At 42.8% G+C, this 26665-nt stretch overlaps 1 protein-coding gene across 1 annotated transcript in view; it reads left to right on the forward strand.

The window, feature by feature from the left end:
- ULK1 (unc-51 like autophagy activating kinase 1) overlaps positions 1–26665 on the forward strand; it is a 99450-nt gene that overhangs the window by 69117 nt on the left and 3668 nt on the right. The window contains exons 19-31 of the mRNA XM_058158202.1: positions 6515–6669; positions 7120–7203; positions 8097–8359; positions 8871–9055; positions 9477–9580; positions 11295–11438; positions 11986–12173; positions 13447–13625; positions 14385–14503; positions 18299–18456; positions 20779–20914; positions 22147–22233; positions 23719–26662. Coding sequence (XP_058014185.1) covers positions 6515–6669; positions 7120–7203; positions 8097–8359; positions 8871–9055; positions 9477–9580; positions 11295–11438; positions 11986–12173; positions 13447–13625; positions 14385–14503; positions 18299–18456; positions 20779–20914; positions 22147–22202 — 1771 coding nt within the window. The 3' untranslated portion in view covers positions 22203–22233; positions 23719–26662. The remainder of the gene's footprint in view (positions 1–6514; positions 6670–7119; positions 7204–8096; positions 8360–8870; positions 9056–9476; positions 9581–11294; positions 11439–11985; positions 12174–13446; positions 13626–14384; positions 14504–18298; positions 18457–20778; positions 20915–22146; positions 22234–23718; positions 26663–26665) is intronic.

Genomic DNA, 26665 nt, shown 5'->3' on the forward strand with positions numbered 1-26665 from the left:
CGAATGGGATGTGAGCTTTTGCAGGAAGCAATTAGTTCATCTGGTCAGTAAAAGCTTTGGGAAAGTTCTGTTTGACTCTGTGCTAAGTTTGGCCTTGCCCTGCGTATGGCAATTAGTTCTCTGGCAGCATTCCAAGGGAGATAAGGTGGGTGTTTATAAGCATTCCCCTGAAAGACTGTTTGAGAAGCCTTTCGCACTGGGAATGACAATAATTCACAGCCGTTTGAATTAAAGAGGTTTTATCGGGACTAAGATTGTGCTTTATACTTTCTAAGGAAGCCTAAGGTCAGAACAGATCTGTCTGCTGGTGACTTCCATTCTCTTTAAGTCTGACGGAGACATGGATTAAACAGCAATGCCAACATTTTCATTATTATTCTGCTTGGTTGCCCAGTCAGCCAGATATTTAGACTGGATCTGGCATTTAAAAAAAAAAAAACTCCCCACAAGTCCTTTTCAAGGATTATTGTTACTACTGCTGGATTGTTAACCTAGACTTCTTGAACAAAAAAAAATCAAAAGCTTGCCATTTTTCTAAGCCAGGGGTCTCCAACCTTGGTCCCTTTAAGACTTGTGGACCTCAGCCAGCTTTAAACTTGTTGTTGACAAAATTATAGAAGGCACGACTGGAATTTGTGCAGAAGATCCTCTTCTTGCTTGGTGTGGTAATTTGTGCATTCAGTTTTATTTGGTTGCATATAGTTCTGTAGCGTTTTTAAAATTAGCTACATAGCCCTTTGTTTCTTTTCAGAGGATCTTTTTAGATTGAAGCTTTTTTATTGATATGGGTAGTTTGCTTTTCCTAATCTTGATGGTAGTTAGTGGTACATATAGTTCGATGACTCTGTTGATTTCGAGTAGAAAAACTCTATAGTGGTCTTCAGCAGTTATACAGGTTGAGAACAGATTTTGCCAGTCTAGAAATGAAAGATCATTGTTTATAGAGTCATAATTGGCTTTTTTGAAGTTGTAAATGGGAATGCTATTGATATGATGGTTAAAGTCACAACGTATATTAAGATGGAAGTCAATCATGCAATGATCACTGTTGGAAAAGGGTTCTCTTATTTGTAGTCCATAAATGGTATTGTTATTGTTGCAGAAGATGAGATGTTGGGTACTAGACTGTTTGTTGATAAGGTTTGTTGGATGGATGGTTGAAAGGCTGGTTGGAAGGTTGGTTGGATGGATGAACGGATGGCTGGTTGAATAGTTTGTTGGATAGCTGTACGGATGGCTGGTTGAATGGTTTGTTCGATGGCTGATTGGATGACAGTTTCGATGGATGGTTGGCTGATGGGTACTTGATTGGTTGTTGGGATGGCTGGTTGGATGTTATGGGTGATGGGGGGTTTGGTGGTGAATTTTTGATTGAAGGATTTAATTTTAATGCAATTGGCACGGTAATCAATATATAGGTTTGATTCACCATTATCTTGTCTTCGTTTAAGCTCAGTGCGGAGTTCACGAGAACGTATCCGCTGCAGGAAAGATAGATCAGGGCGTGATCTAAGTTTACTGTAGGCAGGATTAGATTTAGCAATAGAGTTGATGGTATATATGAACTTACGTTTGCTGTTCTCGTTTATGCAGATGACTCTGCAGAATCTTGGTGCTATTGATCCGTCACTGTTTTATATTCAGGACCATCTCTGGAGACTGAAATAATTTCATTTGGGGAGATGGATGATGAATTATAATTTCCAATTAAGTTTTGAATTTTGGTGATATCGGATTCATTTGTGTTATCTAGACCAAATAATATTGCATTATTTATTTTTTGGCCTCTCTCTAAGGCATCTCTAATTAGTTGGTCAGTAGTAAATTGTTGTTTAGGTAGGGTTGAAGGATCAGTATTATGTAAAGGTAGATGAGTTGGGAAGAGATTTAGATCAGTCGAGAAATCATTTTTTTGTGTTGTAATTTGTTTTATCAGATTGGTGAAGCTTTGTTCTATAACTGATAGGATTTTTTTTTCTAAGTTTTGTTCAATGGCTAGTATTCTTTTTTCTAGGTTTTGTTCAATAGCAAGTATTCTTTTTTCCAAGTTTAGTTCAATTGTAGCTATTATTCTTGCTTCTAAGTTTTTATCAGAGTTGGATTTTTTGGCTGGCATAGTGATAGATAGATAGATATATTTAATATTATTATTTTAAATAAATTATGTGATAAGTAATGAAGAAGTATCTTTCTTATTATTTCTATTTTAATTATTGAATAATTTTATAATTATTTTAATTATTGAATAATTTTATAATTATTCGATAATTGAGGAAGTATCTTTTCTAAAACACTCTTTCTCAATTACTATTTCACTCTCTTTCACTTACACTGGAATAAATTTGGAGTAGGGATACTGGAGGTGCAGAGAAGGAAGTGATGTGAAAATGGAGTAAGCAGGGATAGCAATTGTGGATGCTGTGATCCACTATGTTTATGGTGGAGATTGGTGGAGATTTAAAAGACCTTTGGGTATGGAGGAGGAAGTAGAGTGAGCGGTGGCGGCGGCTGTTAGAATCGCTGCTTGAATAGCTGTTTGCCGGTCGTGTGTACACCGGCAGCTGAGGCGGCGGCAGCAGCAGCCTCACTAATCCGGATCTCCTGAGTCCACTGGGCCACCAGAGAAGAATCAGTGGGGCCAGGGGTGGTCTGACGGCTGTCAGAATGCGGATGCGCGTGGGTCAGCGGCGGGCGGCGGCAGCGGCTGTTTGAATCAGCTGTTTGGCGGTCGAGTGCCCACCGGCAGCGGAGGGGCGGCTGCAGCAGCAGCCTCACTAATCCGGATCTTCTGAGTTCACCGGGCCACCAGAGAAGAATCAGCGGGGCCAGGCGGTGGTCCGACGGCTGTCAGAATGCGGATGCGGCGTGGGTCAGCGGTGGGCGGCGGCGGTTGTTTGAATCAGCTGTTTGGCGGTCGAGTGCCCACCGGCAGCGGAGGGGGCGGGTGCAGCAGCAGCCCCCCACAACCGGATCTTCTGTGTTCACCGGGCCACCCGAGGGGAAACAGCGGGGCCAGGCGGTGGTCCGACGGCTGTCAGAATGCGGATGCGGCGTGGGTCAGCGGTGGGCGGCGGTTGTTTGAATCAGCTGTTTGGCGGTCAGTGCCCACCGGCAGCGGAGGCGGCTGCAGCAGCAGCCCCTCAAATCCGGACCTTCTGAGTCCACCGGGCCACCAGAGGTGAAACAGCGGGGCCGGCGGTTGACCAACGGTCGTCCGTATCCCGGCAGCAGTCAGACAGACAGACAGACAGACAGATAGATAGATAGATAGATAGATAGATAGATAGATAGATAGATAGATAGATAGATAGAAAGATAGATAGAACTCTCTAATATCTATCTATCCATTCATCCATCTAGGTCTAGCTATAGCTCTGTCTGTTTTTCTCTCTATATCTAATATCTGTCAGTCTGTCCATCTGTCTGTATCTATCTTTCTCTCTCTGTCTCTAATATCTATCTATATCTATCTCTATATCTCTGTGTATCTCTTTCTCTAATATCTATCTATCTATCATCTATCTATCTATCTATCTATCTATCTATCTATCTATCTATCTATCTATCTATCTATCTATCTCTATCCATCCATCCATCCCTCGCTCTAGCTCTAGCTCTATCTTTCTCTCTCTCTCTCTCTTCTCTCTCTGTCTAATCTCCCTCTGTCTCTGTCTCTCTCTTTCTCCCCCCTACCTGGAAAATCCAACATGGCAAAATGTGTGTGCGTGCATGTGTATTTATTTTATTTGTTCTGGTTCACCTGCTTAGTCAGACATCGCCGCTGTTTCTCTGAAGTGTCATTATCTGTAATTATAGAGAACATGGCAGAGCCATGCCTTTGGCATGCAGTTTTTGGACTCAGGAACCCGTCATGTTGCCGGGATGCCTGGCTTACAGCCATGTGATGGAATCGATCCATCTTGTGTAGGTGGCACCTTGTCGTTAAGGGAAGGAAGCCTCTGAGAGCTACCAGTTTCTTTGGCTTGGAAGAAAAAGATGGATGACAAGAAGCCCATCTGGGAATGCTTCTGGGCTTTGGTTAGCCAAGGATCTCTGTGTCTGGCAAAGGATGGAAACAGGTTGGACTTTGATAAGCTTCTCTGTTGTCAAAACTGGAGAATTTGGCTACAGTTTGGTTTCTTCTTCCCTCTTGAGAGAGGGATCTTGTTGTGGCCTGCCAGCAGCCGGCAGAGCTTGTAGCAGATTCGGACAGTGAGGAGGTTGGGGAGGAACGTGGGCTAGTCCTAGAATCTGGGGAAGGCTCAGATGAGGGTTCTGAGTTGGAGGCAGAGAGGGGCCATCTGATAGTTCTTTGCTGCCTCCAGAAAGTCCGGAGTCTGACATCAGCGAGGCAGAAGAATAGCGAGAGCCTGTTCCCAGCGTGCACATGCACAGAGCTGCCAGAAGACAGGAACAATTATGAAAACAGAGTCGACTTGGGAGAAAGGCTTGGAGATGATTGACCACTCCCATAAGACATAAAAGAGAAGCGAATGGGATGTGAGCTTTTGCAGGAAGCAATTGGTCGATAAAAGCTTTGGAAAAGTTCGGTTTGACTCTGTGCTAAGTTTGGCCTTGCCCTGTGCATGGCAATTTGTTCTCTGGCAGCATTCCAAGGAAAATAAGGTGGGTGTTGTAAACACTCCCCTGAAAGACTGTTTGAGAAGCCTTTTGGACTGGGAATGACAATAATTCACAGCTGTTTGAATTAAAGAGGTTTGCCAGGACTAAGATGGTGCTGTATACTTTCTAAAGAAACCTAAGGTCAGAACAGATCTGTCTGCTGGTGACTTCCATTCTCTTTAAGTCTGACGGAGACATGGATTAAACAGCAGTGCCAACATTTTCATTATTATTCTGCTTGGTTGCCCAGTCAGCCAGATATTTAGACTGGATCTGGCATTTAAAAAAAAAACAACTCCCCACGAGTCCTTTTCAAGGATTATTGTTACTACTGCTGGATTGTTAACCTAGACTTCTTGAACAAAAAAAAAATCAAAAGCTTGCCATTTTTCTAAGCCAGGGGTCTCCAACCTTGGTCCTTTTAAGACTTGTGGACCTCAGCCAGCTTTAAACTGTCTCTTGACTTGATGGAGATAATATTCGAGATTCCCTCTATCCCTCTTGGGTTTTTTTTATTTGTATGTTTGAATCGGTATCTTTTGTGAAGTGTGTCCTGGGATCCCAGCCAATGTGGTTTTTACAAACCTCGATTTAAGCAGGAACTCTACATGTTCAATGTGCTTCTTACTTCTTTAGAAGTAGAAACCACATTTAAGAATAGAATAGAATAGAATTCTTTATTGGCCAAATGTGATTGGACACACAAGGAATTTGTCTTGGTGCATATGCTCTCAGTGTACATAAAAGAAAAGATACTTTCATCAAGGTACAACATTTACAACACAAATGATGGTCATAGGGTACAATTTAACGATACAACACTTAATGATAGTCGTAGGGTAAAAATAAGCAATCAGGAAACAATATCAATATAAATCGTAAGGATACAAGCAACAAAATTACAGTCATAAGTGGAAGGAGATGGGTGATGGGAATGATGAGAAGATTAATAGTAGTGCAGATTTAGTAAATAGTTTGACAGTGTTGATGTTCTTTAGTCAAAGAGGATAGACTCGGTGTTTTGGCTGAAGGGTGAAAAATCTTCATTGTTGGGGTGATTTTGTGTGGTTTTCTTTATTTGATGCCTATTTTGAGATCCGTTGTATGAGTGGTCCTTGGTGCTCTCTGAGCTTGCTTGTTTTCTTGCAAATGTTTCACTACCCAACTAGGTAACATCATCAGTGCTAGAATGGAGTTTGTGGAGTGGTGGAGAAGGAGAAGAGGAGAAGGAGGACTGTAGAGTCCTTGGTGCCTTCTGAGCTTGCTTGTTTTCTTGAAGATGTTTCATGACCCAACTAGATAACATCATCAGTGCTAGAAGGGAGTGGGATTTAAGGAGGAGGAAGAGGAGGACTGTGGGGTCCTTAGTGCTCTTCTGAGCTTGCTTGTTTTCTTGAAGATGTTTCATTACCCAAACTAGCTAACATCATCAATGCTAGTCTGCATGTCTATCAGTGCTAGCACTGATGATGTTACCTAGTTGGGTAATGAAACATCTGGAAGAAAACAACCAAGCTCAGAGAGCACCAATGATTCCTTCCTGAGCTACAAATATTCTTTTTTATTAGATATGTTGTATTGTTTTATGGGCGTGTTTGTGTTCCCAAAGGCCGGGTTCAGTGAGCTGGTAACCTTCCTTAAGAAAATCATGATTTAACAGGATACAAAAGACGATACAAAAGAGGGACAGTGACGGGACTCTTTATTTCCTAAATTATGTCCAGAAGATGTAGGGTCCAGTTGGAGATGGAAGCCATCAATTCTTGGTCACCACTCTTGTCTTGGTGGCACTTGGATGGCGTCAACGCAAGGTGGAACGGGTGATCCTCTGTTGATCCTTCTCTTCCTGCTATGCACAATCTGGAACGAACAAATTCTCCTTTTCCATTAGGTCTAATCCTGTCAAGAGATCAGGCAGCACGAGTCCACTTGGCTTCCTGAAAGCCAGCCCCTCCCCTCCCTTTTCTGCTGGTGAGCATGGAACAGTGCCATCCCCTAGAAGGTTCTCCTTTGGTGGTGCCAAGCCTTACACACCTTCTCCTCAAGGTAGGCTGTCCAGACGGTCTGGAGGTGGGCAACCTTTAATGGTCAGGGGCTATGTTGGAACATTTGGAGGGCTGGACAAAGACCCAAGAATGCAACGGCTTGATGGATTTTCATAAGTTTGGTTTTGTAAGGGTTTGTTGTCCTGGCTTGGGGACATCCCTTGTCTGCATGTCCCCACAAACACAAATCAGGGTCTCAAGATGGAGCTGCATGTTCAGATGCTCCATCTTCTAGTTAATCCGTTCAACGACCAAGATGTTTGCGATGTCCAGTGGATTCATTAGCCAACCTAATGGTGGATGAACCTGCATTTCTTTTATTTGCTTTATTTCCGTCTACAATCTCCCCTGTTTTCACTTGTGACTCCAATCACTGCACCACCACGTCTCTTATCTTTCTCTGAGTGTGTGATTTCTCATCATGCTGGTTTTCCTTTTCCTTTTCCTGAAGTTGGAACAATTCCAGAGCAGTCCGACCAGATGATCATCCCGTGTCCTCTCGGAACCGAGTTGAGAACTCGGGTGCCCATATCAGGTACGTTTGATGTCAAACCTTCTTTGAAACTTCTCAGGGTTCTGGGCACCCTATCGATCATCCATCCATTCATCCATCTATCTATCCACCTATCTATCTATCTATCTATCTATCTATCTATCTATCTATCTATCTATCTATCTATCTATCTATCTATCTATCTATCTATTTATCTATCTATCATTTGTCTGTCTGTCTGTCATCTATCTATCTATATCTATATTGTCTGTCTGTCATTATCATCTATCATTCTCTCTGTATCCATCCATTGTGTTTGTCTGTCTCTCTATATATATCTATATCGTATCATTTTCTATCTGTCTGTCTGTCTGTCTATCTATCTATCATTCGTCTGTCTGTCTATCATCTATTTATCTGTTTATCATCTGTCTGTATCATCTATCGTCTATCATTCTCTCTGTATCTATCCATCCATCCATCATGTTTGTCTCTCTCTCTATATATATATCTATATTATTTTCTCTGTCTGTCTGTCTGTCTCTATCTCTATGTATCTATGTATCTATCTATCATCTATCTATCTATCTATAATATCTATCTATCTATCTCTATCTGTCCATCCATCCATCTATCATCCCTCCCTCCCTCCCTCCCTCCCTCCCTCCATCTATATCATATCTATCTATCTATCTATCTATCTATCTATCTATCTATCTATCTATCTATCTATCTATCTATCTATCTATCTATCTATCTATCTATCTATCTACAATCTCCCTGTTTATCTATTTATCATTCTCTCTCTATCTTATGTCTCTCTCTCTCTCTCTCTCTCTGTCTATCATCTCTCTAACATCTCTTCTTGCCTTGGTGTTTTCTGCTTCCTTTCTGCTCTTCACTCCCTCTCCTGTTTTATCCCCTCTTCCCTTCAGATGCTTCAGGATCGGATCCTTCTCTGCGAGGACTGGGCTATCGTCTTCACAGCGCTCCCAACCTCTCCGATTTCCATTCCTGCCGGCAAAAAGTCACCAAGCAGTACTCGGATCCGCTGGTCCCCCACTTCAGCCCCGTCCCAGCTGCTCAGGCCACGCGACTACCCAGCCTTCAGTCTGGTCGGCCCCTCAGGTCTTCTCCAAAGCTCTCCGAATTCATGCAGAGGACTCCCTTGCCCACCATTTTGGGTTCTCCAACAAAGGTAGTCTACCCTTCCTCAGGACCCCCTTGGGTGGAATTGGAAAGTTCTAAATTGGGAGGTTGCGTCAATCTAAATTGCCCCCCAACCACAGCCGTATGAGAGAGAGGGACTGTCCTGAAGTCACCCAGCTATCTTTCCTGCCTAAAGTGGAACTAGAACTCCTAGTCTCCTGGTGATTGCCCCAAAGTCACCCAGCCAACTTCCATGTCTTGAGTAAGGATTAGAACTCCCAAGCTCCTGGTTTCTCATCCAGCACCTTAATCACTCCACCAAACCGGGTTTTTGGGAGAAAAGAACGAGAGGGTCGCATCAATTGAGCAATTCTTTCGCTGCTTAGCAAATACTCCTTGTTGTATGGGTCTCCCACAAGAAGTTCCAAAAATGTTCAGCGTGATCATAAGCCTTAAAAAACTGCAGATTGCGTTTTCTATTCCTGTCCATTTCTATCGTTTTTGTCACATCTCCTTCCTTTTAATGTTTTGGTTTTGTGTTTTTTTCCCCCCAAATATAGGCAAGGTCCCCCTTTGAGTTCAGTAAAACCCCCAGCTCCCAAAATCTGTTCGCTCTCTTGGCCCATCAAGCCGTTGTCATCACCCCAACGAGGAACAAGACACTGCCGGATTTGAAAGAAATGGGACACTTACCTTACCAACAAGGAGGCCTCAGTTTGAGGCCGATGGAAGACGCCAAAGGCAGGTGGGGACCCTCACAACCAAAAATAAAAGTCAAAGTTGGTTTGCAGATAGACTAACCTAAGTCACATGTGGGGCCCTTAGAGGTTTCTGAGCTTGGTTGTTTCCTTGCAGACGTTTCATTACCGAACTAGGTAACATCATCAAGGGGGCTAGAAGGGGTTGGGGTTTACATTTTTTGCCTTTCAGGGCGGGGTGGTGAGGTGGAGAAGATAATTCATTTTTGATGAGTTTCTCCAGTGTGCTGCTGCGTTCACATCCTCCACACAACAGCCAGAAATGTTACTCCCGAAACTGAGGATGCTCTCTAAATTCACGAAGGCCTCACCGTAACCGAGTTTGTCCCCCCCAATGTAGATTTCCCCCCTTATTTTACCAGGAAACAGACGGGGCCTTCTCCAAAATGCCGTTTTCTCATTTTGCAGGTCACTCAGCACTGGGCGCCTCACCGACCTGCTTCTTAAAGCTGCTTTCGGGGAAGCTGGCAATAATGATAGCCTCAACAACGAGAAGCCCATGGAGATTACAGGTGCTGGAAACTGAGACATTTGGGGGTGTTTTCGTCCTTTTTTTTTTTTTAAGTTTATGATTTTTTTCTCTTTCCTGCATCCATGAAACTTAATGTTAGATCCATGCATCCGTCATTCTTCAGGGGAAGAGTTTTTTTTAAAAAATATTTTCTTTTACTTATTACTTTCTTTCCTGTATATCCTCTATCCTGCAATTTATTGATTTGTAACTTCTAGCCTGGGGATGCGGTTGCTCAGTGGCTAAGACACTGAGCTTGTCCATTAGAAAGGTTGGCAGTTCAGCGGCTCGAATCCCTAGTGCCACGTAACGGGGTGAGCTCCTGTGACTTGTCCCAGCTTCTGCCAACCTAGCAGTTCGAAAGCACGTAAAAAAAAATGCAAGTAGAAAAATAGAGGCCACCTTTGGTGGGAAGGTAACAGTGTTCCGTGCGCCTTTGGCGTTGAGTTATGCCAGCCACATGACCACGGAGACGTCTTTGGACAGCGCTGGCTCTTCGGCTTCGAAACAGAAATGAGCACTGCCCCCTAGAGTCAGGAACGACTAGCACGTATGTGCGAGGGGAACCTTTACCTTTAACTTCTAGCCTGGCGCCTAAGCACCCTGGCATTTTTGCACCTTTTGGGGAATGTAAAGTGGAGGGAGGACCAGGTGGATTTTATCACTTGAGAGCGGGTGGAAGGAGGACCCTTCCCTTATCTTTTTCTCAGAGCGGCTGGCACAATAACAACTTCACACCTGTGGATTGGCTGAATCCACATTGGACTGGTGGGAGGTGTTTCTAATTCCTTTATTCTAACTCCGTGATGGCAAACCTATGGCAAGCGTGCCACAGGTGGCACACAGGCACGCAAGCCATCGCCCCAGTTCCAGTCCGCCATGCATGAGCAGGCGCCTGCCACCGACCGAATGGTCGTCAGGTCTCTGCCATGCATGCACAGGTGGGCAGGGCAGGGCATGTGCCGGGGGCGGCAAGCAGCTGTGCCACGCATTCATTGGAACCTCTTTTTTTACTTTTTTAAAGTATTTTTTTACTACCGGTTCGGGCAAATAGGTAGTAAAAAAATGTGTTAAAAAAAGGTTCCGACAATCGTATGGCGCAGCTGTGATTGTCGGAACCTTTTTTTTTTTTTTTACTTTTTAAAGCATTTTTTTACTTTTTAAAGTTTTTATCACTACCAGTTTGCCCAAACTGGTAGCATTTCACTCCTGCTGTGCATTATGTTTTGGGGGTTCAGGAGCTTTGGGCACTCGGCCCGGAAAAGATTCGCCATCATGGTTCTAACTGTATGGCCTGAGGGCCCTCAGAGCCTGCTATCCTTTCCCCCTGCTATCACCTCTATTCAATGAAAGGCTCCTTTTGAAATGCTAAGTTTCGAGAGTCATTCCTTTCTTGAATAAGGGGGAGAGGCTGGGCCTTAAACTTGAATTTTTTTTTGCATTTATATCCTGCCCTTCTCCGAAGACTCAGGGCGGCTTACACTATGTCAAGCAATAATCTTCATCCATTTGTATATTATATACAAAGTCAACTTATTGCCCCCCCAACAATCTAGGTCCTCATTTTACCTACCTTATAAAGGATGGAAGGCTGAGTCAACCTTGGGCCTGGTGGGACTTGAACCTGCAGTAATTGCAAGCAGCTGTGTTAATAACAGACTGTCTTAGCAGTCTGAGCCACCAGAGGAATTGAGATGTTCATGTTTTCTCCATAGCTCCTTCCGTGGGTTGTGGAGGAACCCTTCACTCGGGGGCCAGAGAAGGTGGTTCAGGAAGCCCTTCACCGGTGATCTTCACCGTTGGGTCACCTCCTGCTGGGACAACACCACCGCAAACCACCCGAACCAGAATGTATTCAGGTACCCGAACCGGGAAAGAGAACCATTTTTGTTGGTCTCTTTACGTTGTACAATGAAGAAATTGTTAGAGAACAATAGTTCAGGTTTGAACTGAGAGGCCTCCGTGCTCTCTGAGCTTGGTGGTTTTCTTGCAGATGTTTCATTACCCAACCAGGTAACACCATCAGTGTTAGGAAGGAGTGGGGTTTGAGGTGGTGGAGGAGGGAGGACTGTAGGGTCCTTGATGCTCTCTGAGCTTGGTGGTTTTCTTGCAAATGTTTCTTGACCCAACTAGGTAATATCATCAGTGTTTGGAAGATGTGGGGTTTGCGGGGCAGGAGGAGGCAGAGGAGGAGGACTGTGGGATCCTTAGTGGTCCCTGAGCTTGGTTGTTTTCTTGGAGACATTTCATGACCCAACTAGGTAACATCATCAGCGCTATGGTATTCCCACAGTTTACTTTTTTTAAAAAAAACATTTAGATGTGAAGATGAGGGCTTTTGTTTTCTTTTGGATGTTCAACTTCCTAAGTTTTGTGTTACATATTCTGCTTTTTCTTTTTTCTTAGTAGGATCTTCAAGTTCTCTGAGTTCTGGAGGATCTTTCAGTGGGCGTCACTTCATTATGGGAGCCGGTGGGGAAATCCTTGAAGCGCCATCAGGTCTCAGATATACATTGGCTGATCCAATTGCTGCCAACCTGGAAGGAGCCGTTACCTTTGAGGCACCTGAGCTACCTGAGGAGACCCTCATGGAAGTGAGTTTCATTCCCCCCAGCCCAAGTTGAAAACAGTAAAAAAAAAAGAGTAAACATTTAGGCTCTAAACCATCCTCAACCATAGACTTTGTAAGACAGGGGTGTCAAACTCATGGCCTGCGGGCCCACAGAGTGCTTATATCTGGCCCACGGGGCCCTGCCAGCGAAAACGGAGCTCAGGAGGGCTGTGTGTGACCTTCCTGGGCTCCGATTTCGGCCGTGATGGCCTCCTGCACCCCTCTACCAGCGAAAAGCTCAGGGAGCACCGTTTTCGCAGGCAGAGGGCTGCAGGAGGTCATCACGGCCAAAAATGGAGCCTGGGTGGGCCCCACGCGACCGCACCCCCCGCCCAGCTCCATTTTGGCTGGCAGAGGGCTGCAGGAGGCCATCATGGATGAAAACGGAGCCTCGACAAGTGACGTTGAGCTGGCCACACCCACCCTGGCCATGCCCACGCCCACCCTGTCAGGCCTGGAAGCCATCGTTTGCATTGGGCCTTCAGGCCTGCCACATTTACTACTGTGAGAAACTGGGAGGGGGGATTGTATGGAGCATGGGTGATATATAGTCATAATAACATTCCTTTCTCTGATAGTCAAGGACATCTTGCCCTGGAGGGACGTGACTAGGAGGCATCTCTAGTTGGGATGGTGCATTGATTGGACCATGTGATGGACATGTGGGTGCTGGGCAGGGACTTGAATTTTCCTTTGGGTGGGGAAAACCTGGAAGCTTTCAGATTCAGGTTTTCCCAGATGTGCCAATATGACATCTCTAAGAAAATGGAACTTTGAGGAACTTCAAGCCTTGGAATATTCTTTCTTTGGGGGTGTTACTTGGAACCCTGACACCCCGAGGTCAAACACAACCCAGTTGCGGCCCTCAATTAAATCGAGTTTGACACCCCTGTTGTAAGAGAAGATCCATGAAGGTCTCCTTCTACAGTCTACAAGAAGAAGCATCATGTTCAATTAGATAGAGGGAAAACGTCATCTGTGGAAGCTTCCTGGGAGACTTGCAATCGGTCTCTTCTTCCCGGCCCAGACTAGATCCAAATTCTACTCCATCCTCAATCAAAGAAACTGTCTTATTTGAGGTTGTCCACCTCAGCTTATTCCAAAGTGTGATTGGGAGACAAAATAAGCTATCATGCAATATCCCACCACCTTAACCAAACTAGTAAAACTATTTCCTGGCTTGAAAGCACATGGTTAGACCTTTGGTGTCTTAGCAGAGAGACCCTTCTAATGTTGTGTCCATTCTGCATTTTCAGCAAGAGCACACGGACATCTTACGCAGCTTGAGGTTCACGCTGGCTTTTGTCCACTATGTGATGGAGCTCGCCACCATCAAAGGAAGCGCCAGTGAGATGTCCAGCTCGGTGGCCTCCGAGTACCAGCTCCAAGAAAGTGTCGTCGCTGACCAAATCAGCTTGCTCAGCAAGGAATGGAGGTAAATAGCAACACACCCCGGTGTGGGATCCCACCTACGACATCAACCCAATGGTAGGGAAGTGTCCCCATCAGAGTCTGAATCCTAAAGGGAAGACAAACAGCTGACAGAGAGCGAGAGAGTGGCTCCATTGGCTGTGGAGGAAACTGGGGAAGGGCAAAATCAGGCTGGGCAGAGCAGGGAAGAGGTAGAACAAGGGAGAGCCCACCCCCTCCTCATCCTAGGGCACGCAGGGAAGAACGGAGAAGAGAGCAATGTGGGTTGCGTGGGAGGGAGGGAGGAAAGGGCCCTGATTCCCTTCACAAGGCACACCTAAGGATGGAGTTTAAAGGAGAGGCAAATGGGAGGGGCACTTGTCGGGAATAAACACGTGAGTTCATCTTGTGTTAGCTGCTTTATCTGAAGTCCTGGCATCCTCCCAACTAGTTTGATTTACTGCCGTGCTACTTCACTTCTGCAACTCCTTATCTTGCTTGTCCTGCTGAATTAATTACCTCATCTTGTCTTGTTGGATTTATAGTTGGAAGTTTTCTGTTTATAACGCTTGGACTGAAGTATTTTTAGCCAGTTTTGTGGGAGAGTTTTTCTCCAGACCGGAGAGTAAAAGAGACGTTGGGGGCAAAGTTGGAGCTAATAAAGGGACTCATACTTATTCTCTGGCTGTGTTGCCTTTGTGCCACGCCCAGGAAGTAAAACAACTATGTGGTTTCCTTCTGCACCTCCGTTGACCTTTGAGCTCTTGTTTTGTTGTGTTTGAAGCTACGCAGAACAACTGGTCTTATACTTGAAAGTAGCTGAATTGCTGTCCGCCGGGCTTCAGATGGCCATTGACCAGATCCGTGCAGGCAAATTGTGTCTCTCCTCCACGGTCAAGCAAAGTAAGTATTTGTGCACGCAACTGCACAAGGAATGCCTAATTTTTGTTTCCCCAGCAAGCAGTTTTGAAGACAGTTTTAAGTAGCAGTAGATGTGAGAATTCATCTTTGCTTACCGTCTGGCCATTGAAAGAATCTGGTGCTTCTTCCATCATTTTAGTAATTATTGTCGCTCAGAATGGGTAAGGCACGAGGGTAGAAACTGGGAGACCAGGAGTTCTAGTTCACAGTCACCAAGTCGGTGAGATGGTTTTGGGCCAGTCACTTTCTTTCAGCCCTAGGAAGGAGGCAATGGAAAACCTGTTCTGAAAAATCTTGCCAAGAAAACAGCAAGGGCTTGTTCAGGCAGAAGGGAGGGAGGAAGGAAAGAAAGACAAGGAAGGAGGGAGGGAGGAAAGATGAAGGAAGGAAGGAAGGAAGGAAGGAAAGGAAAGAAGGAAGGAAGAAAAGACAAAGGAAGGAAGGAAGGAAAGGAAAGAAGGAAGGAAGAAAAGACAAAGGAAGGAAGGAAAGGAGGGAGAAAGGAAAGAGGAAGGAAAGGAAGGAAAGGAAGGAAAGGAGGGAGGAAGGAAAGGAGGGAGGAAGAAAAAACGAAGGAAGGAAGGAAAGGAGGGAGAAAGGAAAGAGGAAGGAAAGGAAGGAAAGGAGGGAGGAAGAAAGACGAAGGAAGGAAGGAAGGAAGACCCCTGGCTGATTGAGAATGAATATATCCACCTCAATAATACAGCCATCTACTATAAACATGTCTCCAGATCTCTGGGACCTCCAGGCTTGGTGACCTAACCTGGTCTTGAAGTTCTTCAAGAACATCAAAAGGAATGACGCTAATCTTAATTTTCATCTTCTCCCCTATGGTCTATACTTGCCCTTCCCCAACTTTTTTTCAAGTTGGAGGTGGTTCTACTTTGGTTTTATATTCAGTTTGTTCTGTAACGGCAAATATGGTTCTGTTGTTTTGTCCAAGATCCTGATTGCTAATCTCGGAGCAAGAAAAATAACACCTAAATTACCTGATAGGAGTTTCTCAGCACTTAGCTATGTGCTAAGCTAAGGGCTTAAAGATAATTGATGTGGGTGCGACTTAATAATTACAGAGTTAGGCCCATGATCTTAAATTAGTATGCCATCACTCAGCCAGTTGACTCATTCCTTGGCAAAGGTTGTTCCAGGGTAGAGGGGGAATAATAGGAAGGAGATGACACCTGTCTTTTGACGTCACTTTTTAGAAATGCACGCCTTGGTATTTCATTCCAAAGCATTCAGAATCAACAGAAAAATCAGCAGGGATAAAAAAAAAGGAGTTTTAAAAAGAAAAAAAATGCAAGGAGCAAACTTTTTGAAGAGTCAAGTGAAGCAGAAATGAAATAAAGCATAGAATGAAGAGGCAGGAAAATTTTTTTAAAAGCAGGGGTGAAATTCAACCGGATCGAACCGGCTATGGCGAACCAGTAGGGACGATTTTAATCAGTTTGCCAAACCAGTAAAAATCACCCCTGGTTGGCCCTGCCCACGCCCGCCTGGTCACCCGATCGCCGCTCACCTCTTCCAGCTGCTCGCTTGGTCCTTCCGGCCACTTGACCCGCTCACCCCTCTCTCTCTCCCTCCCTCCCAGGGACTACCTTAAAGGGATAGGCTGCAGCAGCTCCGCTGTGAATGGAGGGAGAAAAGTTCGGATTGTCTCTGCCACAGCATTCACTATGAGCCCTTCTCATGTTCATACACACATTTTTTCCTACTAGGTTCTGTGGGCGTGGCTTGGTGGTGGTAGGGGTCATGTGACTGAGTGGGCATGGCCATGAGTCACAGGACCCCCCCTTGCCAAGCCACGCCTACAGAACCGGTAGGGAAAAAAATTAAATGTCACCACTGTTTAAAAGGTGCTCTTAAACAGATGCTTTTCAGGTGTTAGGAATATTCAGAACCGCAAGTTTTTACTACGCTGGCTGAGTTTTCTTCAATCCGTCAGGAAAGAAGTTTTAGATACCCATTTAAGGGTGTTTTTTTTTAAGGAGTGGGTGAAGGGAATAAACAGCAAAAGGATGATTAGAATGATCATTTGGGAAAGTTATAAATGGAATAATGGATCTGAAATAAGATTTTGAAACTAATTATGAGACCCCTTCCTGTGGGTAAATACCGTTGCTTTGAATTCTTAAAAAAAAACCAAGATAGGATGGAACTTCCAAGGTTGGTCACTAGAGGGAGCCAGAAGGAACAGTTAAACCATTTTAAAATTAAAGGAGAAGAACTAAATTTGACTTACTAATACAGTACGGAATAGAGTTAAGGGGAGGTTTTAAATGAAGAAGAGGGCCGTGAAAATATTTGCAGATCCCTCGCATCCTGGACATAAACTGTTTCAACTCCTACCCTCAAAACGATGCTATAGAGCACTGCACACCAGAACAACTAGACACAAGAACAGTTTTTTCCCGAAAGCCATCACTCTGCTAAACAAATAATTCCCTCAACACTGTCAGACTATTTACTGAATCTGCACTACTATTAATCGTTTCATAGTTCCCATCACCAATCTCTTTCCACTTATGACTGTATGACTATAACTTGTTGCCGGCAATCCTTATGATTTATATTGATATATTGATCATCAATTGTGTTGTAAATGTTGTACCTTGATGAAGGTATCTTTTCTTTTCTGTACACTGAGAGCATATGCACCAAGACAAATTCCTTGTGTGTCCAATCACACTTGGCCAATAAAATTCTATTCTATTCTATTCTATTCTAAATACCTTCATGGTTGACCTTAAGTGTCTTTGCTTTTAAGTGTCTTCTTATTTTAAAAATAAGTTATCGATTTTCTTGTTGCTGAGAGAAAAAAAATCTTCCGTACTGCTTTCTTATCTTACCTATGGAAAGCATGAAGGAGGTTTAAAATTCTGATAGAGGTGAACAAACCTTTTGCAGTTGTAGGCTTTCTGTGCAAGTTCTTTCATTCTTCTTCTGTCATATTGAAAAGTGGAATTCCAACAACTTTGGGCTGAATTTTAGCAGCTCATGTTAAAGTTCTGATTGGTTCAATTTATTTCAATCTTTCTTCCCTTCCTGGAGCTCAAGATGATAGAAGAATTGTATTTGCACAATATTGGAAAAGTGAAGAGATTCCTATTGAGGAGAAGGTGATTGGGAAAATATTAGACTGTGCATAAATGAACAGATTAACACTAGCAATTAAGGAGAAAGAACAAACTGAATATTATCTGATATGGGAAGTCGTCTATCAATGGTTAGAGAGTAAAAAGGGAAACTGGAAATAAAAGAAGATTAAAAGAAGAGTAATGTTAAGATAGAGCTATAAATAAGATGATAATTTGTTAGCATTATGAAGATGAGGATACTTATGTGTAATGTTGTTATTATTGTATTTACACTAGAAGACATGTTAAGAGGAAAAATGATTAGGCTTATAATGTTTAACTGTTTAACATACCATAATTTTAAAACCAGAGAATTAATATTAATGTGAATGATGTTGTAAATATTGAAGGTTGTTGCAAAGAGATATTTGAACCCAGATGACAGACACACTGTTTAAGGAAAGATAGAATGTTTGTATTTTGAAAAGTAAAAAATAAAAAAAAACTTTAAAAAAGGATAATAGAAGAATAATTTTTTTTTGGCCTCTTAATACGGTAGTCAAGGTTAGTTGATTGCAATCGGTCAAAGGACATTCAGGGAAGATTCCAGAAAAGAGAGTCTGGAGTCTTGCAGGAAGCGTGCAAGCGATTTTCCTATCTGGTGAGTGACTTTCTTCCTTTATTGATGTTCTTCCTGTAGTTGTGAGAAAGCTCAACGATCTGTATAAAAGCAGCGTCTCTTCGTGCCATCACCTGAATTTAAGGCTACAGAGGTGGTTCATGGACAAACAGAAACTGATGGACCGCATCAACAGCATCACGGCCGAGAAGCTCATCTTTAGCCACGCTGTGCAGATGGTAGGTTGAGACCTGATCTGGTGTTGCAATGTAGGATGATGGGGGTGTTGGTGGCAGCAGGGGGGGGGGGGGCAGATATGTCTCTGGGTGTCAACTCAAAGAGTTTTGATCCTAAGGCAATTAGGAGAATAGCAATAGCACTTAGACTTATATATCGCTTTACAGCCTTCTCTAAGCAGTTTACAAAGTCAGCATATTGCCCGCCAACAATCGGGGTCTTCATTTTGCCGACTTTGGAAGGATGGAAGGTTGAGTCGATCGCAATAGCCCTTAGATTTGTATGCCACTTCACAGTGCTTTACAGCCCTTTCTAAGCGGTTTTACAGCCTCTTGCCCCCAACAATCTGGGTCCTCGTTTTACTGATCTCGGAAGGACGGAAGGCTGAGTCAACCTTGAGCTGGTCAGGATCAAACTGCTGACAGTGGGCAGAGTTAGCCTGCAATGCTCCATTCTGACCACTGCGAAGGATGGATGGATGGATGGATGGATGGATGGAAGGAAGGAAGGAAGGAAGGAAGGAAGGAAGGAAGGAAGGAAGGAAGGAAGATAGGTGTCAGGCATGCCTCCGTTTAAAACCCAAGAAAGAAAACCCCCAACTCCATGTTTATAGAGAAAGGTACTTTTATTGAGTATGAACTGAATGCAACAATATAAATTTTTTTCAAAATATGAAAATATTTACAGACCCCTCGCATCCTGGACATAAACTGTTTCAACTCCTACCCTCAAAACGACGCTATAGAGCACTGCACACCAGAACAACTAGACAAAAAAACAGTTTGTTCCCGAAGGCCATCACTCTGCTAAACAAATAATTCCTTCAACACTGTCAAACTATTTACTGAATCTGCACTACTATTAATCTCATAGTTCCCATCACCAATTTCTTTCCACTTATGACTGTATGACTGTAATTTTGTTGCTGGTAATCCTTATGATTTATATTGATATATTGACCATCATTTGTGTTGTAAATGTAAATGTTGTACCTTGATGAACGTATCTTTTCTTTTATATATACTGAGAGCATCTGCACCAAGACAAATTCCTTGTGTGTCCAATCACACTTGGCCAATAAAAAAATTCTATTCTATTCTATTCAAAAGAAAAGCAAGGTCTGAGGCAATAGGCGCGAAAATTAGATATTGAAAACAATCCCAAATCCCGACCCCCAAGGAACCAAATTGAGTGTCCAATCCACATCTCCCCGAGGTGTCATGTGGGGCTCTTCTTCAGATGGCCTCCATCTCTCTGGTATGCTGGAACGGTTGACCTTGACAGCTGTCAGCTCCTTCCACAGCTGCTTGAAGTCTGTGAGAAGTTTCCTCCCTTTTCTTGAGACGTCTCCACCAGCTCGCTTCCCCCCCACCCGCCATATACCAGCAAAACCTCCCCTCTCCCATTACAATAGCAGCGGATAGCAAGCAAGCATCATAGGCAGAGGCTGATGGACAGAAGAAAGGAAGGAAGGAAGGAAGGAAGGAAGGAAGGAAGGAAGGGGAAAAAAAGAGCAATACCCATAGTACTTAGACTTATATACCACTTCACAGTGCTTTACAGGCCACTCTAAGCAGTTTACAGAGTATCCTATTGCCCCCAATAATTTGGGCCCTCATTTTACCCACCTTGGAAGGATGGAAGGCTGAGTCACCCTTGAGCCGGTCAGAATCGAACTGCTGACAGTGGGCAGATGCTCCATTCTAAATTCTGCAATGCTCCATTCTAAAAAGAAGGAAGGAAGGAAGGAAAACCGCAATAGCAGTAGCACTTAGACTTATATACCACTTTACAGTGCTTTACAGCCCTCTCTAAGCGGTTTACAGAGTAGCCTCTTGCCCCCAACAATCTGGGTCCTCATTTGACCGACCTCAGAAGGATGGAAGGCTGAGTCAACCTTGAAATGGTTCAGAATCGAACTGCAGGCAGAGTTTGCCTGCAATACTGCATACTAACCACTGTGCACTATGGAAGGAAGGAAGGAAGGAAGGAAGGAAGGAAGGAAGGAAGGAAGGAAGGAAGGAAGGAAGGAAGGAAGGAAGGAAGGAAGGAAGGAAGGAAGGAAGGGCAATAGCACTTAGACTTACATATCGCTTCACAGTGCTTTACAGCCCTCTCTAAGCAGTTTACAGAGTAGCCTCTTGCCCCCAACAATCTGGGTCCTCATTTTACCGACCTCGGAAGGATGGAAGGCTGAGTCAACCTTGAGCTGGTGAGACTTGAACTGCTGGCAGCCAGCAGTTAGCAGAATTAGCATGTAATACTGCATTCTAACCACTATGCAACTATGGCTCCTAGACTCTGAAGATGTTTTTCCTTCCCAGGTTCAGGCTGCTGCTTTGGATGAGATGTTCCATCACCGAGAAGACTGTGTCCAAAGATACCAGAAAGCGTTGCTCTTGATGGAAGGTCTCTTGAACTTCATCACTGAGCAAGGAGATGTTGAGAACATCAATAAATGTAAGGAGGGCCAGGAAAGAGACATGCTGAGACTCCTTCATGGAGTTTTTTGTTTTATTTTGTTTTGAATCTTGTTTTCTCCAACTTTCTTATCTAATCACTCTTTTTATTTATTTATAATTTATTTATAATTTAATTTCTATACTGTCCTTCTCCCGAAAGACTCAGGGAGTCATATTAAAAACACAGAATATACGTAATATAAATAACAAATTTAAAACAAATTTAAAACAAATATTTAATAGGCCTAATTAGCTAAAACGGTCATAGACCGACGTAAAACCCTTTAAAATTTAAAATTATAATTAAAATGCACTTAGGCTAGAAAACTCTTGTTTTCTTCATAGTCATATTGCTTTGAGGTCTACTCTCTGTGGACATTCTCAGTCATCCAGGTCATGGTTGTCCCAAAAGTGCTTTTTTTTTCAAGAGGCAGTTGGACTTCCTTTGTTATTCCTTGAAGATATTTTGCTTCTCATCCATCCAAGAGGCTTCTTCAGCAAAAACGTCTTGGATGAGAAGCGAAACATCTTCAACAACAACAAAACCCAGATTGTTGGGGGCAATAAGATGACCTTGTATATAATATACAAATGGATGAAGACTATTGCTTAACATAGTGTAAGCCTCCCTGAGCCTTCGGAGAAGGGCGGGGTATAAATGCAAATTAAAAAAAACTAAAAAACAAACCAAAAAACAAACAAACAGAAAGACCAGTTGCCTTTTGAAGCCTACTATTCTGGCCTTTTCACTTATTTGGAGAAGAAAGCATTTTGACACACAAACGAGAGGTTTAAAAATCACACAAAAACTTTCAGCATAGTGACATAGGACTACATTCGTTTACGTGCTTTGTTTACATAACCCAACTTCCTGCGTTAAAGCTTGCACATAACTGCTAGGCGTGAGAATTATTACACAAGTAGTCTTTGGCTTATAACCATTCACTTAGTGACCATTTGAAGTTAGAAAGGACCTGGAAAAAAAGGAGCATGTGTATGGCTCTTTCACATTTAGGACTGTTGCAACATCCCCATGGTCCCATGATCAAAATTCGCGATCATTTTCTTTGACATACATACAGTATATTTGGCCAAAAGTATAAAATTGGGGTTTAAAGCTATGGAGGTTTTTTAGGGGGAGATTTGGGGTATTTTTCTAGTCCTCGCGAGCTCTGAACATTTTAGGGATGGTCAATTAATCGTATCCCTCATATCCTTCTGTCTTCTTAGGTAAAATGTGCATTGAACGACGGCTGTCCAGCTTGATATCAGGAATCTGTGCATGACAATAAGATTTATTTATTTTTTCCACGCAGGTAATTGCTTTTGGTTCCTAAAATCCTTGGGAGTTAAACCCTGCACACTTTTTTTTTAATATAAACTTTTTAAATTTTATTTTGATTCATACATCATATTCCATTAAACAGTGTGTCGTCTCGGTACCAATATTTTGTGCAAATATTTTATACAATCACAATGACAATTTACGGTCATATCTAGTATTTTATCTATTCATCCATATGGGAATTATTTGATCAATGGTTAGAGAATAAATATGAAAAGTGGGAAAAAGCAGATGAGTGAAATATAGAAAACGTCTTAACGAAGTTAAATAAGTTAAGAAGAGGATTGTTATAGTATTAGGTATGGCATAAATTAGACATGGGATGTATTTTATCAATGGCTAGACCAGGGGTAGTGAACCTTTTTATACCTACTGCCCACTTTTGTATCTCTGTTAGTAGTAAAATTTTCTAACCGCCCACTGGTTCCACAGTAATGCACCGTGTATCGTCGTCTGCGCATGCCTCTTATGCATCGTGGACAGTGATGGGATTCAAATAATTTAACAACCGATTCTCTGCCCTAATGATTTCTTCCAAAAACCAGTTCACCAAACTGCTCAGAAAGTTAACAACCGGTTCTCCCGAAGTGGAGCGAACTGGCTGAATCCCACCACTGACCGTGGATGGGTTTGGGAGGGAGCGCCAGCTACCAGCTCTGCTTACTTGCTACAGCTGGGTGGTGTGGTGGGAGATACGCGAGCTATTCTGGGACAAGGCTCTCTTGTTTGCGGTCGCACTATAGCGCCATTTAGTTTCCCTTACGTAACGTGAACTAAACTTATGCGCGGGCGATACAAATAGTATATTTTAGAAATTTAAATTGTCAAGGGGGATTTTATGAAAACCTAATGAAAATGTTTTTAAATAATGCTATGAAATTTTTTTAAAAAGTCAATTAAATAAAAAAAAAAGAAAAGTGCTTTAATATCGGACAAAACCCCTGCCGCCCACCATGAAAGCTGGAACGCCCACTAGTGGGCGGTAGGGACCAGGTTGACTACACTGGGCTAGAGGATAGAAACAGAAGTTAGGAAAGAGGAGATATAAGAAGAGAAAATGTTACTATGGAGAGAAGTTTATCATGATGTTATGTACTATTGTAAATTATCTTGATATAGGGTTATATTATCAATGTTATTGTAATGAATACAACAAGTATGTGAACTATGAATTTTCAAATAACCGTGCCCAGTTCACACAGTGTTTGATGGAGATGAAAAGTATTATAAATAAAATAAAATAAAGTTTTAAAAAAGTTAAAAAGAAGAATGTTATAGTATTAGGTGCGGTCTAGTAGTATTAAGTAAAGAATAGATAAAATAGTAAATATGGCCATAAACTCTGCACTCTTCTGAAGAAGTCTCAGAGGGGACTTCTTGGAAGCCATTATTGGCTTCCCCAGTTGGCAGGGAGATCTTTCCCGGATATCCATTCTGTTCCTTTCTCTTTTTCAGGAAGTAGCACCTCTTTCCTGCTAAAATCCTGGTGCAAACTGGGGACAGGTAGATACAAGAAGGACCCTTTTCCAACTGGTGAAAGAGGGCTGAGGAAACCAAGGACCAAACCTGCTTTGCGGCCACTGGTTTTTTTTATGTTTTTGTTTCTGAAGAGGAACCGATGGGATTATGGCAATGCCAGCTTGGCCCTCTTCATTTGGAGATACTTTCGTCTACTGCTGGCAGTGGACACCTGGAAGGCTTCTTGTGATTGGAAAGATGACGCTCAGCCAAGGGAAGAATGTCCCAGATGGTTGAACAGACCTGCACTTCTACAGAATTTTGTCTGGTTGCACCACTTCTCCCCAATCTCCGTGTACTTGGATGTCCTTCAACATCTCCCAGGCTTTCTCATCTTTCTTTGCATGGGAAGAAGATCTGGAGCTCAGCTTTGCTTCAGCCTACTTCATCCACTGGGATGCTGGAAATTAGTCCGGATGTTTTCCCACACGGTGGATGTGATGGGGCATTCCTTCCTTCTTCATCTATGGGGAGGTGGGACAAATCCATCGAAGACCGTAGACCTCTTCCAAGCAGTTGGAGCCACGCAATACAATCTTAAAGCTGTCGTGTTCCTTCTCAAGAAGCCAAAAAACATCCAAGGTGAAGAGATGCCTCCTACACCGGTGCAAGGGAACGTTAAATAAATGCATGGAAATGACCCTCTCGTCCAATTTAGGCACCCGTGTTGTGAGAAGGCGCCTCTTCTGGAGTAACCTTGGGTTTTGTTTTGTTTTCTCTCATCAATAGCTTCTCTTCCCTGAGGGACAGGAAAAGAGGGGGAAGAAAACACATATGCAATATACACACACACACACATTAGCTTTGTGAATCAAAGGAGCACTTTATGGAGATGTTGAACTCGATGGTTGCATACTGGATATTCTGCAACGGCTCCTGAAGTGTCTCCTGGATGGGACTTCTTCTTGACGTGTTCTGCTCTGTGCTAATTTCATCGTAGAGGGTTCCTTTGTGTTTTTTTTTTTTTCCTTTTCAGAAATTGCACTACAAGTATGTGTGGGTGTCTACACACACACAAACACACACACGTTGCTAAGATCCAGTATGTATTTATGTGTATATAATGTATAGCGTAATCTTACGTGTTTTAAATGTACTGTATGTTGTTAGAATAAGGGGAGAGGGGGGGCAGCCTTTTCCTGTTCTCTCTGTAATCCAGGTTGCTAACTTGAACGTTTTCTAACATCAATGATGGTCTGTTTATTTTCTCTCTCTCTGTGTCACTTTCTTTCTTTCTTCTTTCTTTCTTTCTTTCTTTCTTTCTTTCTTTCTTTCTTTCTTTCTTTCTTTCTTTCTTTCTTTCTTTCTTTCTTTCTTTCTTTCTTTCTTTCTTTCTTTCTTTCTTTCTTTCTTCTTTCTTTCTTCTTCTCCTCCTCCTCTTCTTCTTCTCCTTCTCCTTCTCTTCCTCCTCTGATATACTGTTCAAACCAACATGGTTTCGAGAAGCTAAAGGACAGGCTTGCGATTGCTTGTGTATTTGCAACTTACTGGGTCCCACCCCCCTCTCTCTGTTTTCGTTTTGCAAAGAAGTTTTTTGTGTTAGCATTAAACTTAAAATTTCCCATTCCTCCCGTTTTTAAAGCAATGAAGTAGTGCCCTCCCCCAAAAAGAGCTGTTAGGGCACGGCTGTGTATGTTTCTGCATTTTGGAGTGTGCGTGTGTTTGTTTGAGGGGGAGGTTGGGGGGGGGGCTGTACATGCACATTTGACCTTGTGAGAGCACCACAGCTGTGAGCCAGCGCTTGAGACACACCCGTGAGCTTCGTCTGTGTTGCGTGTTGTGCTTTGTTTTGTGGTGCGTGCAATTTGATTCGTGCTTTTTTTTTTTTTTTTTTTTTTAGCAGAGGGATCCAACGTTCAGTAAATTTTTTGTCTGTGCAAAATGGAGGATCTTGCATGTAAAAATATAACCTAGATTTCAATATTAACGTTCTCTTTTTTCCCCCCCTTTTTCTAAAATAAGAGCGAGTCGAGTTTCTTTGCACGCAGCCAGTTCACAATCCATCTCTTTATTTTCTCGGTAAGGAAGGAACAATCTTTTTGACTTAGGAGCCAGTTCTATACCTTTTTTAATTTTTTTTTTTTTAAAAAGGTAAGCTACATTGAATGCATAAAAGATTTTTTTTTAAAAAAAAAGAAAAAAAAATCCCCCTCATTTACGCGCATACAGGAGGGTTGTGTTTTTTTTTTTACACCAATGTTTTCACACACCTTTTGTTTCTGGCGTTTCTGGCAATTTGATCGCGTTTAAATTTGGTACAAAGGTGTTTGGTTTCAAGAGAAAGCGGGCTTTATGGATTAAAAGCCATCACTGTTGAATTGTGCCTAAAAACTAACGAGAAACCAGCAAATGTTGTTTTCAGCCCTCACGAAATATGGGCCGGGAGTGGAGATGCATATCTTTACATAGTAATAAAGGATATCTTTGTCTCCAAGAACCCAGCACTGCTAAACAAACATATCTGGGTTTTATCAAGCATCAAGTTATTATCGAGCACTAGCTAGATGTTAGGAGTACAGTGCAGACACTCTCAAGTACGAAACTACAGACTGAAAATTGGAAATAGGAATTCTTCTGGCTAGTCCATAAGATGAATATTCAGCTTTGGGGGGAAAAAAAATCCTCTCGCGCTGAGTGTTAGTCTGTTGGGCTCCAAAAACTTCTCTAGACGTGTAAAGCAGGCAAGAGAGTAATTAGAAATTAGGAAGATGCCGTCATGAAAAGCTACAAAACTGAGTTAAGGGAGGAAGAATATTCTCACCCCTTGAGATGGAGAGGGTGAGAGCAAATAATGTCCTGTACTTGGACATCACTTATCCCAAAGTCTGATTCCCATTGTGTTTATAATACTTGGTTGCGACTTTTCTATCACTATAAGTATCTGTT

Source organism: Ahaetulla prasina, chromosome 15 (genome assembly GCF_028640845.1).
Source record: "Ahaetulla prasina isolate Xishuangbanna chromosome 15, ASM2864084v1, whole genome shotgun sequence".
Taxonomy (NCBI): Eukaryota; Metazoa; Chordata; class Lepidosauria; order Squamata; family Colubridae; genus Ahaetulla; species Ahaetulla prasina.